Source organism: Tenrec ecaudatus, chromosome 1 (assembly GCF_050624435.1).
Source record: "Tenrec ecaudatus isolate mTenEca1 chromosome 1, mTenEca1.hap1, whole genome shotgun sequence".
In the NCBI taxonomy this organism is placed as follows: Eukaryota; Metazoa; Chordata; class Mammalia; order Afrosoricida; family Tenrecidae; genus Tenrec; species Tenrec ecaudatus.
Genome location: NC_134530.1, coordinates 181960498 through 181974952, shown reverse-complemented (window position 1 = coordinate 181974952; position 14455 = coordinate 181960498). Strand labels below are relative to the sequence as shown.

The window sequence follows — 14455 nt, the reverse complement described above, 5'->3', positions numbered from 1 at the left end:
GTGTCTTCTCACCTATTTTAGATGATGGGAAAAGCCCCTTGAGCCCTCAAAGGTAAGATGGAGATGCTTTATAACGGGCGTAAATGGTCCTAGTTTAACTTCTTAAGTCACTATGATTGACCACAGTGATCATCCACAACACCATTGCTTTACAAGACATCTTTTGCCAGGTCCCCTTTATTACCTTGATGTAAAATCTACATATAATGACCCTAACTACACATGTATTTTAAAATCAATAAATCATAGCCTATAGGAGAAACAAACTAGACAGTGACACATCACACAAATAAGTGTTAACGTTTGTACCACGCTGGCAGACGGTCAGAAGCTTAGATCTCTGAGTAGAACGGTGGAGACAAGACTTCCCATCCACCCGCCCCCGTTAAGCAGTCTGCCTTTCTAGCTGTTGATAAGGATTGCACCACGGTCCCAACTTGGCTCATTCCGGCTTTACCTCTGCTGGCACTTTGCCTTGCCATCCCAAATACACCGAGTCAGAATCGACATTTTAACAAGATCCCAGGTGATGCTTATTGTAAAAGAATCATCTTGGGGATCTTATTAAAATATAGAATATTTGGGGTGGAAATGCACACGCTCAGGGGGATACAGGTGCTGTGAAACCAGAACGAACCTGTTCAACCCCCGGTGGAATCCCTCCGGGAGCTGCTGCCACAGAGGCAGGCTGAGGGGAGTGATATTTGTTAGGGTGTCGGTGACCCAAATAGCACCCCATCCGATTTTGAAAATGGCGACGGAATGATTCTGGTAAAGGGTTGACAAACCTGTGTCTTAACATCCCTCAAGTTGTCCAGCAGCTGCATTTTAAAAGACAAAAGGACTTCACGTTTACAGTCAAAGGAGTCACATTCCAGCCTTAGCAATCTCTCCCCTGCAGGAATCGGGTAGCTATGTTAACGTTTCACGGGGTGCGGGACACGTTTTGTCCCCCGTGCATTGCAGGGAGGAGCTCTTGCGGTGCTGTGGTTAAGCATGTGGCCGGTAAATCCACACAGCGGGGACAGTCAGCCTCCATAGAGATGGAGACGCTTGGAAACCCCATGGGGCTGTTGTAGTCTGTCCTATAAGGTTGCTATGAGTCTGTGAGTTGACATGGTGTCAATGCCATTCCCCCCCCCCAAGATTATGTAGGGGGTACACATTTTAGGAGATTCCAGCTTCTATTTATGAAATGCTAGTAGAATTCCGTGTTCATTCTGTAAACCAAAAACAATGCCCTTCGGGGGCGGCACGGCCACCCTTTGGAAATGATTGCCAGATTATCAAGTATTGAAACGGGAACTTTGTAGCTACCTCACCCAGGGAAGGTAGCCAGGACATAAAGCATCAACCACCATTTCAGGTGGACACAGAGCACATTGCAAATTACTCAGCAAGGTTAAGTGCAACCTGGCACCTAACTTTTCTTGGAAGCAGAATTCCCGGGTGGGTGGTTCTGTGGTTTCTGGAGACACTTTGGGTGCAGTTTCTATGTTGTTGGGGACTGGACACGACCCGGCACGTCATCCTGGTGTTTCTGTTCCTTCAGCCACCTAGGAACGTATGGAGTTTTCACAAATGCTGCATTTGACCCGAATCCTTAAGGTAAGTGACTTTTGAAGATATTTTGGACGGAAAGCAAAGAGACAGGGAACGAGGAAGACTGTAAAGCTCGACTTTTCTTTATATGATGTTTTCATACATTAAAGTCTAGGAGACCATGGGTGCTACGAGCCACTAACACACTGAGGGGCTAACCAAAAGGTTGAGGGTTGAATCCGCCCGGAGGCACGTTGGAAGGACGGCCTGGAAATCTGCTTTAAAAAAAATTGCCATTGAAACCCTTACAGGGCACGGTTCTACCTCAACATCCCCGAGTTGAACTCAACTCGAGGGCAACCGGGTTGATTTATTTGTTTGGGGTTAATCTGAAGCCTGGGTGATTACGTTCCTGCCACGAAGGTCAGTATGTTGGCAGCAGGGCACGGAATGGGAGTTCCTCCAACCAGCTCCCTCTGCCAGCCGGAGGGCTTCTCCCAAGAGACAGCTCGCGTCTGGGCGTGTGGGGGTCCCGTCGGCGGCAGGGAGGTGGTACCAGGGCATTTCTGCTTGTGAGGCAGAAGCCACACCTGCCACGAACAGTTAATGCTCATGGAGCCAACCCTGAGGGCAACCTGTTGGGAAAACAAAAATAATCCGAGACCACGCCTCTCCTGACAAGAGCCGTGCGTAGTTGGACTCCCAACAAGAGTATCCTGGCTGGCAGAATATATGGATTCTGGGAAAGATTAGAGTGAGCGGCCAGCTACCAGGTGCTGTGGAGCTGCCTCTTACCTCATCGCACCTCCTGTGTGTCACGGGATAACTGTGCTCCATGGAGCGTCCCATGTCTGATCTTTAGCAACCAGATAGCCAGGCCTTTCATCTGAGACACTTTTGGGTGAATGCAAACCTCCAACCTTACAATTAGCAGCAATTAACAGCTGAATACATCCAACATTTGCACCACTCGGGAGTAGAGACCGGTTTCTTCTTCCTATGTCTTCCCTCCTTTTATCTTTCTTCTTCAAACAAGATGCAAATTCTGACTTAGAAGTCAGCATTGAAAACCAATAGCCCACAATACCTGGGGCGGGCACTGAGTAAGCAGTCAGAGGCTACGGACAGTACACAGGAAAGGAAGTCCTAAAGAACCCTGTCCCCTGGGATCACTTTAAAATTCAGTTCTTGCAAAAAAACTATTTTCCTTTTTATAGAAAATATACTTCTCCTTTGTCTTTTTTTCAGAGCCCTTCCTTCCTCTGGTCATCCTATTCAAACGTCTCAGGATCCTGTTTGTAAACATTAGACTGCCTGTGAGACTTGACCTCAACTATGGGCTTTGTGTTTGTGTCAATGCCTGTGAATAGAGGACATGGAATTTCCTTTGGATTGCCTCTGAACCAGAAGAGGAGACTTGTACCAGGAAGATCCCAAACTCTCTACCACCGCTTCCTGCTCCGCCCCTCCTCTGCCTCCACCACAAGCAGCAGAAGCGGGGAGCAGGGCTTTCTGCTATGCCCTGTGGGCGGTGCCTTGGCGGTTACTTGAACTAAGCAGCCTTAGTTGAAGTACCTGGAGCATTCATTCACCAGGAGACCAGGTTGTGGAGACACGCAATGCCTCTCTCTATTTGCACTGGAAGATAGGATCTTCTACTTTGGAAGGCAGGCAGAAGTCTCTAACTTGAAAGAATTCCATTAGGATTCACAGGGGTCTCTCTGGAAGTTGCTGTTTACAAGGTTCCTGCTGCTGAGGCTTCCAGAGAGGCTCCTGGGGGCACCAGAGGCTGCAGACAGCCAAGAACCAAGCCAGGAGGCCGTGTGTCACTGGCGTCAAATCAGTCTTACCCCACAAGTCAAAACCCCAAATAACCCACTGCCACCAGGTTTGCCTCAGAGTGACCCTCTATGGGGTTTCCAAGGCTGCAAATCTACAGGAACAGACAGCCTCATCTTTCTCTTGAAGGTCAGATGGTGGGCTTAAACTGTTCAACACTTAACCAACACCAGCTCTCCTTATCTCTCTCCCCCAAAGGACCCAGAGACTGATCTTCAAATCTGTAATTAAAGAGATTTGCCCCAAATGCCATGTTATGTCTGATATTTTGTCCAACACCATCTGTGCCCATCACTTTGCTGTAACTGTTACACTGGAAGACACTTGTAGCCACGATAGCTTTTCAGTAGGTCAGCAACAATCTAGCACCCTCCTCCCAGAGCAACTCTAGCAAGCAGAAAAAGCCATTATCTGAATGTTCTCCAGGAGAGAGGCCGAGTGTTTTGTGAGCTTTTTAACATGTGTTATGTAAATAAGTCACTGAGAATTATACAGCGGTACCATTTTGACATGAATACAAAAGTTAGAGAACAAAACCAAACTCACTGACATGAAGTCAATGTCAACTCACGGCATCTCTATAGGGCAGGGTAGAACAGCCCTGTGAGTTTATGAGACTTAACTGTTTATGGGAGTAGAAAGCCCAGAATTTCACCTGAGGAGTGGCTGGAGGGTTCGAACTTTCAACCTTGTGGATGACACCCAGTGCTTAACCATTACACCACCAGGGCTGAGAACAAAACCAAATTAGAGTTTTTGTGTCCCTGAAATGCAATGAATGCATAGGCCATACTCACTGGAGGATAGAGGAAGGAGCGTCACGAAGTCCATTACTTTTCAGTTCCATTGTTTATGAGCTTTTTGAAGACCCCGGTATAAGCACATATGCAAAGGATAATTGGAAAAGCTATCTCGACATAAAAAAGGGTTGCGATAATTTTGCAGTACCCTTAGGGACACTGTACTTTTTAAATTGTTCTCTGATACATTGTCAGTACCATCTGTGACTGCTACACGCCAATCAGTCTGATAAAGGTTCTCAGCCCTGGCTCCCATGTCAGCATTTGCATTCCATAAAAGCTTGTACACTGGTGCATATGGGAGCTGGAGGCACAGGGAATCCAGGGCAGATGATACCTTCAGGACCAGGGGTGTGAGGGGGGATACTGGGAGGGTAGAGGGTGAGTGGGTTGGAAACGGGGAACCGATTACAAGGATCTACATGTAATCTCCTCCGTGGGGGACAGATAACAGACAAGGGAGTGAAGGGAGACGCCGGATAGGGCAAGATATGACAAAATAATAATTTATAAATTATCAAGGGCTCGTGAGGGAGGGGGTAGCGGGGAGGGAGGGAATAAAAGAGGACTTGATGCAAAGGGCTTAAGTGGAGAGCAAATGCTTTGAGAATGATTGGGGCAAAGAATGTACAGATGTGCTTTATACAATTGATTTATGTCTATGTATGGATTGTGATAAGAGTTGTATGAGTCCCTAATAAAATGTTAATTAAAAAAAAAGCTTGTCGGGGATTCTGATGGTTTGCCAGCTCTGGGAGTCACTGACATAGATATTAAAGTATAAACCATTAACAATAAATGCTCACACAAAATAACAAAGAATAACCAACATGTATATAAGAGGGGGGGTTCAAACAGTTCTGGAAAATTGCATTGCTTTTTAATTCCAGACGTCCAAGAATTTTTTAGTGTATTCTTGTATAATTTGAATGCAGTCTTGCTTAAGAGTTCAGAAAATGGAAGAAATCTTATGAGTTCTGATTCAGAAAGGTAGGTATGCAGAGCACTAGTGGGGCTTTTAATGGTAGACAAGAGAAGACGTAATGAGCATTCTGAGCTGGTTGAATAATACCTGCAAAGGAGCAGAGACAGAGGGTGTGTGCAGATGCAGAGGGACCCAGCACCAAGCTAGAAGAGCGGGGAGTGGGATGTGTCATTTGGACCTGGGATCCCTGTGCTGAGATTGATGTCAGGGTGCATAGATCTCCAGGAAACGCTGGGCTTACAGAAGCTATCCGGAGATAAAGGCCTTCCTCCTAACCTGCGAGGAAGCCTGCCTCCAGAGCTGGCACCAGGAACTTGGACTTCTGGCCTGGTAAACTGTAAGACAATACATTTCTGTTTGGTAAAGCAAAAAAAAAAAAAAAAACAGAAAGAAAGAAGACAAAAGAAGTGTGTGTGTAGGAGGAGGGAACTTGTTACAGATCCTGACATGATCAGATTTGACCTTATGTGAGATTACAATCTACTGAATGAATCAAAACAGAGCATCAAACAGGGCAGGCGCCTGCAGAGTTAGGGAATCACAGGCTATGTCGTCACGATGCTGCTTCTGGCACTTCTCAGGTCCTGTACTAATTGCAAATTAAATTACAGAGCCGTGTTGCCAGTCACACCAAGATCATGTATTCTCCAGGAGGCAGGAAACCATAAGCACAGTAATAAGTGCACGCTGTGTGCTTTCCCAGAGCCATGAATGATACACTCGGCTGTAACCTTGATTCCTCACCACAGCCAGATCAGAACAAAGCAACTCTTCTTATCATCCCGATGTTGCCAATGTCATCACCAAGCTCCAGAAAGAGGTTATTGAATTGCCCAAGACAGCCCTGCTGGGGAACTGACATCTGGGTCTACTGATTTTCTCAGCCCAGGGGTTTATGGTCCGGGTCATCTGACAGATCAGAGCACTGGGGTTTGGTTCGTTGGCTGCCATTGAGCCATGGAGTTTTCCCTCTCTAATTGTCAGCAGTAGCTCACCAGGCCTTTCCTCCTGGTAAGTGCTGTCTGGAGCCTCCGCTGAATTCTGTTCAGCGCTCAAGCCTCCAGTGACAGACTGGGGCGCACGTGCCTGAATCAATGCCTGCCTTCCTGGGGCAGCAGAGAATCCCCCCCCGCCCCCCCCCCCCCCCCCGCCCCTGAACCGTCAGTGGCCCTCAGGAGGCAGGCAGAAGCAGTCAAGTGGTTCAGGGCAGTTGCCCCCCATTCCCCACCACCTGAAGGGAGAGTGCCTCTCTGTTTACGCCCCGGAACAGAACTGAAGACCCTTTGGCTCAGGTCAGGAGCATGATCTGGTAGCTGTGCGCTGTTGGCTGTGAACCTTGATCCAGGCAGGTGTTGTGGTGCGTGGTGAGAACGCTGGTTCTGGTGGTGGTCTCGGTGGAAGGGGAGGCTCGCAGTGTTGACCTCGGTTCTGGCTTCCCTGGACCTTGCCCTGCTTACTAGAGTAAAACAGTCCACGGATCTGGTGCGCTCTTTAACAGCTCCTGTCTTCCGGGGCAGTGACCTAGCCAACCCCCGGCCCAGGGCGAACCGGGAGGGGGTGGAGAAGTGGGGTGGGGGCACTGCGTAGGCTACAAGAGGCGGCGGCCTGGGGAGGCGCCTGGAGCAGCACCAGGGAGGGCAGACGCTGCCACCCGCTGCCTCCTAGCGCTCACTGCAGCCCACTGTCCAGGGCGCCCTGCCAAGGTCCCTGGGCGCCGCGGGCAGGAGCACGAGCACCAGCAGGACCCGAAACCGAACCATGGCCCCCGACTGCCCGCGCTTCTGGGTCCTCGTGGTCCTGGGAGCCGGCTGGGCCGGCTGGGGGAGCCAAGAGGCCGAAGCAGCCCAGCTCAGGCAGTTCTACGTGGCTGCTCAGGTCATCAATTGGAACTACCGGCCTCAGTCCACAGAGTCCAGGTAACTCGAGGGTGGTGTTCGGGGGTGGGGTGGGGGTGGGGTGGGGGTGGGGTGGGGAGAACCATCTTGCTTCCAGAGAGCGTTCGTTCCCTTTTCAATTTCCAGGCTTAAAAAAATTTTTTTTTTTAAATTTCAGGTAAGTAAATACAATTTATAGGACAGTATAATGAGCAAATGGTGGCGTGGTGGGCTATGAGTTGGACTCTAATCGCAAGGTCAGCAGTTCAAAACCACCAGCTTCTCCGAGGGAGAAAGTGTAGTCTACCTACTCCTATTAGAGATTTAGGGTCTCGGAAAGCCATTGTGGGTGATCTACTATGTCTGTTAGGGTCACTATGAGTTGGAATCAACCTGATAGCAGTCACTTTGGGGTGCTGTTGTTGTTATAATGAGCAGAATAAGCTTCTCAAACTGTCGCTGCCATCCGGACAATTCCTACTCAAAATGACCCTGTAGGACAGGGCAGATCTGCCCCTGTGGGTTTCCTAGACCTGACCCTTTATGGGCATAGAAAGCCTTGTCTCCCTGCAGGGGGAGCGGCTCAGGATTTCATCCAGCTGACCCTGCAGGCTGGCATCCCCCCCCACACACACACACAGCCCCCCAGGGCCACCAGGGCTTCCACGATGCCTTGGATGCTAACTTTGGGCTGTGCAGTTTATCATTCTGGGGAAATGGAAATATCCCACTTGATTGCTTCTAAATGTTGTCACTCTTTCCAGAGTGTGTTGTGAATCGTTTTGCTAGTTTCATTGTTGGTTTATGGATTCCAAAGCAGGAAGGACCAGTCACTAGCTCCCTCACTTACCTTTCCGGCACACTCCTCCCAGACTTTTAGGATTCTCCATTTTTTCCTGATGGTAAAGTGAGTAGATGCTCGGCTGCTAACCAAAAGGTGACTGTGTGGCCCCATAAAGATGGGAGTCTAGTCTGCTTTAAGGATTATTGCCTTAAAGACCCTATGGGGCAGTTCTACTGTGTCCTACGGGCTTGCTATGCTATGAGCCGCACTTAATCAATGGCAGTAGATGGCTTTCTATGAGGGAGTCCCTGAAGGGACAGTTAAGTGTTTGACTACTAAGTAGGAGGTTGACCATTTGAACCCACCCAGCTGCACATCAGAAGAGAGGCCTGGAGATTTGCCTCTGTGAAGCCACACGCTTCAGATACCTTATTCTGTACACCCGGTGACCATGAGTTGGAATCTACTCACTCACTCATTGCCATGGAGCTAATGCTGACTCCTAGCCACCGCCTGTAGGTTTCTGAGTCTGTAACTGTGTAATGGAGTAGAAAGCCCAGTGTTTCTCCTATGGAGCTACTGGTGGTTTTGAACTGCCGACAATGCTGATCGCAACTCAAAGCGTAACCACTATACTAGAGGCTCCTGTTTGGAATCTACTGGACAGCAGCTAACAACAACCAATTTTCTAGTTATCTGTTCTTTATTCCATTGTCCACACATCTTCATCATATAAAATTATAGAGGGACATCTTGTACATCTATAATTTGATCCGATGATTCAATAACTATTGCCATAATTTTTCACTTTTTAAAATAAATAACTTTCAAAACATCCCCGCTCCATAGAAATACACATTTTATTCTTTCCTCTTCTCTCTCACTGTATTTCATAGGGGACTTATCTTTGTTTGGACCGTGACTCTTCGTGTTTCTCTCACTTTTAATCACTCTCTGGGATATGATCGGCCCTGGTTACCTTAGTACGCTCAGTATCAAAAAACATGTGCAACCAAGAGGGGGTTTAAGTCATTTAAAACTCCAGAGTGCAGTTGCAAGCTATTCTTTTTCTAACTGAAAATGAAAAACAAGACTGCCCACAAATGAACTAAATCATAGGGGCTACTCAACATTCCCAGTTAGTCATATTTTTGTTTCAATACTTAACTTCCTAGTGTGGCTCAATTTTTTAAAAACTTAACACCACAGCTTAAAGGATTGAGAAAGATGTGTTCCTCATTTATAATTACAAAACTAGTATTATCTGCCAAGAATTAATGTAATATTTTGTGAAGGCTTTAAGGCACCACCTTGACATTGAAAAAAAATCATTGTGACTAAGTTATTTTGGAGGTCATTACACACTGTCTTGATCACAGACGGATAAGAAATTCTCGTTGAATATTTGTCTAGAAATACTGCATTCCAAGGTTTTATGGTAGGTCACACCCACCCAACTGGAGAGCCGCCCTTATGAACTAAACTCCCAAAGAAAATAACCGTCCCTCTAACACACTAAGCTTTCCTGCTCATGGATAGGAAACTAACTTAGTTACTGGCTTTCCTGTGCCTATGCTTAGGAGCTGGTGATCCCTCTGTGGTTAGTACAGAAAATACGAAGGGAAATATTGGAGAACCACATCAGGCAAAGGCCTGATTCACATGGTGAGTCTGTAGAAAACCAGGACTGGTCATCCTGTCCCCGTGTTCTGTGGCTGGATGGCCGGAACACTGGCCAGAGTCCTCGCTCTGATTATCAATGACTGAGTCAAGGCTGTTCAGACCCACAGTCTATATTTTGAAAAGCCCAGCTCATGCCAGTTCTCGCTGGTGCTTTCAGATGGCCAGTTTACTTGAAGTACCTTGCCTTTCAAACGAGGAACTTGTTCTGAACTGCTCCGCTTCTAGAGCTGAACGATCCTCACGGAAGGCAAGCCACAGAGACACCACCCCAGGCCGTGTTGCTGTGAGGTGCCGATGAGTCCATTCTGACTCAGCGACACTGTAAAAGGGGACAGAACACTACCCAGGTCTGTGCCTTCCTCACAGGTCTTGTGTTGTTTGAGCCCAGCGTTGCATTCTGTATATCACAGATGTATAGTTGTTGCTGCTCAGAAGATCTATGGGAAAACATAGAGCGCACGCCGCTTCAAGTCTTCCAGCAGGTACCATCTAGGGACATGGAACCCTTTCTGCGAGTTGTGCAGACCTTCTGGACCTGCTTCTCAGACTGATTCTCCCCTCAGTCACATCAGCTTACCGCCCCCCAAAGCCCCATCCTATCTCTTGAACTACTACTGCCAATTTCATCTTGTATAGATGGTTCTTAAGTAGCCCGTGGTGACGCTGTGGCCAGGGCTGCTAACCGAAAATCAGCCGTCGCTCTCGGGCAAAAGAGAAGGTTATCCAAACCCACCAAGGTTTACAGTCTCAATAGCCCTGTATAGGGTTGCTATGAGGTGGAATTGGCTTGATAGCAGTGGGTTCGAGTGAGATAGATAGTTCTTACCACTATGTTTTTGCAGAAGATAGAGCTCTGCACATTTAATGCATCAAATATTAGAAGGGAAATGGGTTCATCATGCATCCTCAAGGTCTGAAGTAAATGTTTTTGACAATATTTGAGGAAGCTTGTTCAGTCACTAACATAGAGGATACTGAATTTTCTTAAAAATACTTTTTCCATCCTAGGGTTCTTCAACTTTACGTTATTTTTAAAATCATGTCGCTACATCTCATAAATGAAAAATCTATCATGCATATTATTTTAGTTCATACATTTAAAAAATCATTTTACTGGGGGCTCATACAACTCTTATCACAGTCCATCCACCCATCCATCGTGTCAAGCACATTTGTACCTTTGTTGCCATCATCATTCGCAAAGCATTTGCTTTCTACTTGAGGCTTTGCTATCAGCTCTTCATTTCCCCCCACTCCCTCCCTGCCCATCCCCCCATGTACCCTTGATAATTTAGAAATTATTATTTTGTCATGTCTTACACTGTCCAATGTCTACCTTCACCCACTTTTCTGTTGTCTGTCCCCTGGTCTAGCTGGATTTGTAAGGTAGAACTGGGATCATGATAGTGGGCAGGGGAGGAAGCATTTAAGAACGAGAGGAGGCCCCACGTGGGGGCTTCGGCGGCGTCACCGCCGTCGACTCCAGCCCCGCTCTCCACCCACCCCCAACTCCCAGGGGCTCAGCTGGAAATCCAGGTCTCACCAGCCGATCACCACTGGCGTCCCCTCCCCCTACGCTGGGCCTCCCCCGCCGCCTGCCCCCGCCACGTGCCCAAAGAGGCCGCTCACCTTCCGCGGGCGGCGGGAAGCCACGGGCCGCTCTCGAGGAGACGCCGCCGCGCCGGCCCTTCTCCGCCCCCGCCGCGCACTCGCTCTGGTCGCCGCTGCCGCAGGAAGCTCGACAGCGGCGCCGCAGCGCTTCCAGGAGACATTGCAGCTGACAAGACACATGGAACTATGCTAGTGGCCTAAGTTGGTGAAGCCACATGGACCTACCCTGATGCAACAAGACCTCTCAAGCCGGAGAGGCATGCAGAGACCCCTGCCAGTGCTGAGATGCTTCCAATGCCACTGGATCCAAAGACTTTCTACCCACTGGCCTCTGATCTTCTACATTCGGCGTCACTTCATGTGTTTCATGAGTCTGAAGAGGACTTTATAGATTGGTATCGGACATATGTGTTAATATCGGACTTATGGACTTGATCTGCACTGGGCTGGGATGTTTTCTCAATGCTCAATTGCTCTTGTATATAAACCTCTCCCTTATACACATGAGTGTCTCCATGAATTTGTTTCTCTAGTCTACCCAGACTAACACAAATATCTTAAAATTTAAAAACTGGTAGTTTAATATATTGTTAAAGTTTTTCTTTTGGTTAATTATATTTAAACATCTAAATTATCAACTGAGGTTTTACTTTTTTAAAAAACAAAAACCAATCTAAGAAGCAGGTAGAGACTGTACTTACTACTAGCGGTTCCATGATGGCAAATGACTGACAGAAGATCATATGTCACAATCTGACCTGGGCTATCCTTAGCAAGAAATGGCTGTAGATCCAAACCTTCTAATGGAAATGAAACATGGGTACTGGTTTTGGTGGAAAACATCAGTTCATGTCTGAATCTTTTAAGGTGAATGCATAAAATCTAAAAGAGAAAAAAAAATTCCTGAATTGCTGTATTTTATTAACAAAAAAATACAAAATTATTCTTAGTGGTGAAATTCAGTAAATTCTTCATGAGTTTTATTCTACAAAAATGAAATTATAAAACTGTACAAAATCATCTTTAATAATATGCATTAGATAAAGAAGTCTATTAAACATTTATGGTGAGTTAAATGTCAATGTTAAAACTTTATTCTATAATTATGACTAATCCGAATTCCAGAGATATTAAAATATGTAAATGATGAAATGCAGTACTCTCTTAAGTTCATGTGCACTTGTTTTTCTAATTTTATACTTTAAACCTGCAAGATTTAGGTTTGATTAAACTGTTCTAGTTTTACTACAAAGGGTACTTAATAGTATACAACTCAATTTTTAAAAAATGAATAATCTTAAAGTATACATAGTAACTGATCAATAAAAACATCTCATTCTTAAAAAAAAAAAAAAAAAGAACAAGAGGAAAGTTGTATGCTTCATCGTTGCTACACTGCACCCTGACTGGCTCGTCTCCTCCCTGAGACCCTTCTGTAAGGGGATGTCCAGTTGCCTACAGATGGGCTTTGGGTCTCCACTCTGCACTCCCCCTCATTCACAATGATATTAATTTTTGTTCTTTGATGCCTGATACCTGATCCCTTCAACACCTCATGATCACACAGGCTGGTGTGCTTCCTCCATGTGGGTGTTGTTGTTGCTTCTCAGCCAGATGGCCGCTTGTTTATCTTCAATTCTTTAAGACAAAATGAAGTAATTTGTGTGAGATTAATTCACACAAAAAAGAGATGCTTTTTAGTGAAGACTTTACACCACATCTCTATTTCTGTATTTCAAGATTTGTCCAGGAGATGAGGGAAGGAGTGTTACTATTCCATTATGCTAAAGAAAAATTAATTACTGTGGATTTTCCCATTAGGAACCTAAGCTCGCATACAGAATCCTAGGATTCGTGTGCTCAGGGAGTCCAGCTCACTACCAACCAGACTACCACTGAGTCATTTCTGACTTGTAGCAATCCTATATAAGGTTTCTGAGGCTGTAAATCTTTATGGACGTGGATTACCTCATTTTTCTCTCTCAGAGAGGCTGATGGATTTGAACCACTGACTTTGTGATTAGCAGTCCAACACGAACTCTTTCAAAGCACTCCAAGATAACGTTTAGTCCATTATCAACTTCCATGTTCGAACCTCCTACTAGCCCATACCCTTAACACTAGAACTGCTCCTTTGGGTTTGCAAGGCTATAAGTCTTTTCCCAAAGAGGAGATGATGGTTTGGAGCTGCCAATCTTGTGGTTAGTGCCCAACACGTATCCCATTATGCTACCAGGACTCCTTGTAATGGGAGTAAACAAACAAACAAACAAACAACAAACCCCAAACAGACTGCCATCAAGTGGATCACTACTCATAGCAACCCAACAGAAGAGTGGAGAATGGCCTCGGGGGCTTTCTGAGACTGGATCCTCTCTGGGACTGGAGAGCCTACTCTTTCCTGAGGAGCAGCTGGTACTTCCAACTGCTGACCTCTGCGGAAAGGACGTTCCCAGGCAGAGAAAATTGTTAACATGCTTGGCTGCTAAAAATGGTCGGAAGTTTCCTCTCAGAGGAAAGATTAAGTGGTGTGCTTCCAGAAAATCAACTTTGAACACCCAATGGAGCAGCTTTGACTCTGACACACAAGGAGTCGTCATGAGCCAGCATCAACTGAATGGCAATGAAGAATTGCTATGACAATGGAATATTTTTGAAGAGATCATTAATGACCACAAGACCTATGAAAACCAGATGATTGTAAGGTGGAAATCTGGCAGAGAAAGAAAACGAAAATTAAAACAAAAAATTCCCACTAAAACAAGAGGGAGAAAACTGGGCAGATTGCACCCGTCAAAGGCAGAGTGCTTGGAAGGCCTGGAAAAACGAGGCAGTCCCATTGAGTTCCGGCTCTCACAAGTTTCCCTATAATTCACTAGCTTTATCTAGTGTCCATGTTTATAAAACTTGGGTTTCTGGCATACAATAAAATTACTGTGATTTCTACTGGGATTCTGAGGACATGTGAGTCTACCTTTTCATAATATGAGAAGTAGATATCATGCACAGTTGAATGCATTTCAAATAAGTTTGTATTTCATTTCCAGCTTGAAGACTTCTGGAATTTCCTTTCAGAAAATTGTTTACAGAGAGTATGAAGCAAATTTTAAGAGAGAAAAACCCCGATCTAGCATTTCAGGTAAGCCTTAGATAGAAATATACTTTTAATTTTAAAGATACAATTTCTTGGGTTTTTTTTCTGAAATTATTTTATTGGGGCCCATACAACAACTCTTTTTAAAAAAACATTTTATAAGGGGCACATACAACTCTTATCACAATCCATATATATACATACATCAATTGTATAAAGCACATCTGTACATTCTTTGCCCTC

The 14455-nt window shown here is 45.8% G+C and overlaps 2 protein-coding genes across 3 annotated transcripts in view; both read left to right on the top strand.

The window, feature by feature from the left end:
- The window catches only part of SELP (selectin P), a 50882-nt gene extending 46683 nt beyond the window's left edge, over window positions 1-4199 (top strand). The window contains exons 15-17 of the mRNA XM_075540977.1: window positions 22-52; window positions 1553-1608; window positions 2791-4199. Of these exons, the coding sequence (XP_075397092.1) occupies window positions 22-52; window positions 1553-1607 (86 nt within the window). The 3' untranslated portion in view covers window position 1608; window positions 2791-4199. The remainder of the gene's footprint in view (window positions 1-21; window positions 53-1552; window positions 1609-2790) is intronic.
- A 2592-nt stretch (window positions 4200-6791) lies between these two features.
- F5 (coagulation factor V) overlaps window positions 6792-14455 on the top strand; it is a 92384-nt gene continuing 84720 nt past the window's right edge. Inside the window, exons 1-2 of one of the 2 annotated variants that reach the window (XR_012787269.1) lie at window positions 6792-7082; window positions 14166-14257. Coding sequence is in view for 1 of the 2 variants with exons in the window: in XM_075564621.1 (XP_075420736.1) it covers window positions 6925-7082; window positions 14166-14257 (250 nt within the window). In the remaining variant the exon portion in view is untranslated. The remainder of the gene's footprint in view (window positions 7083-14165; window positions 14258-14455) is intronic. The other variant, XM_075564621.1, reaches the window with a different exon arrangement.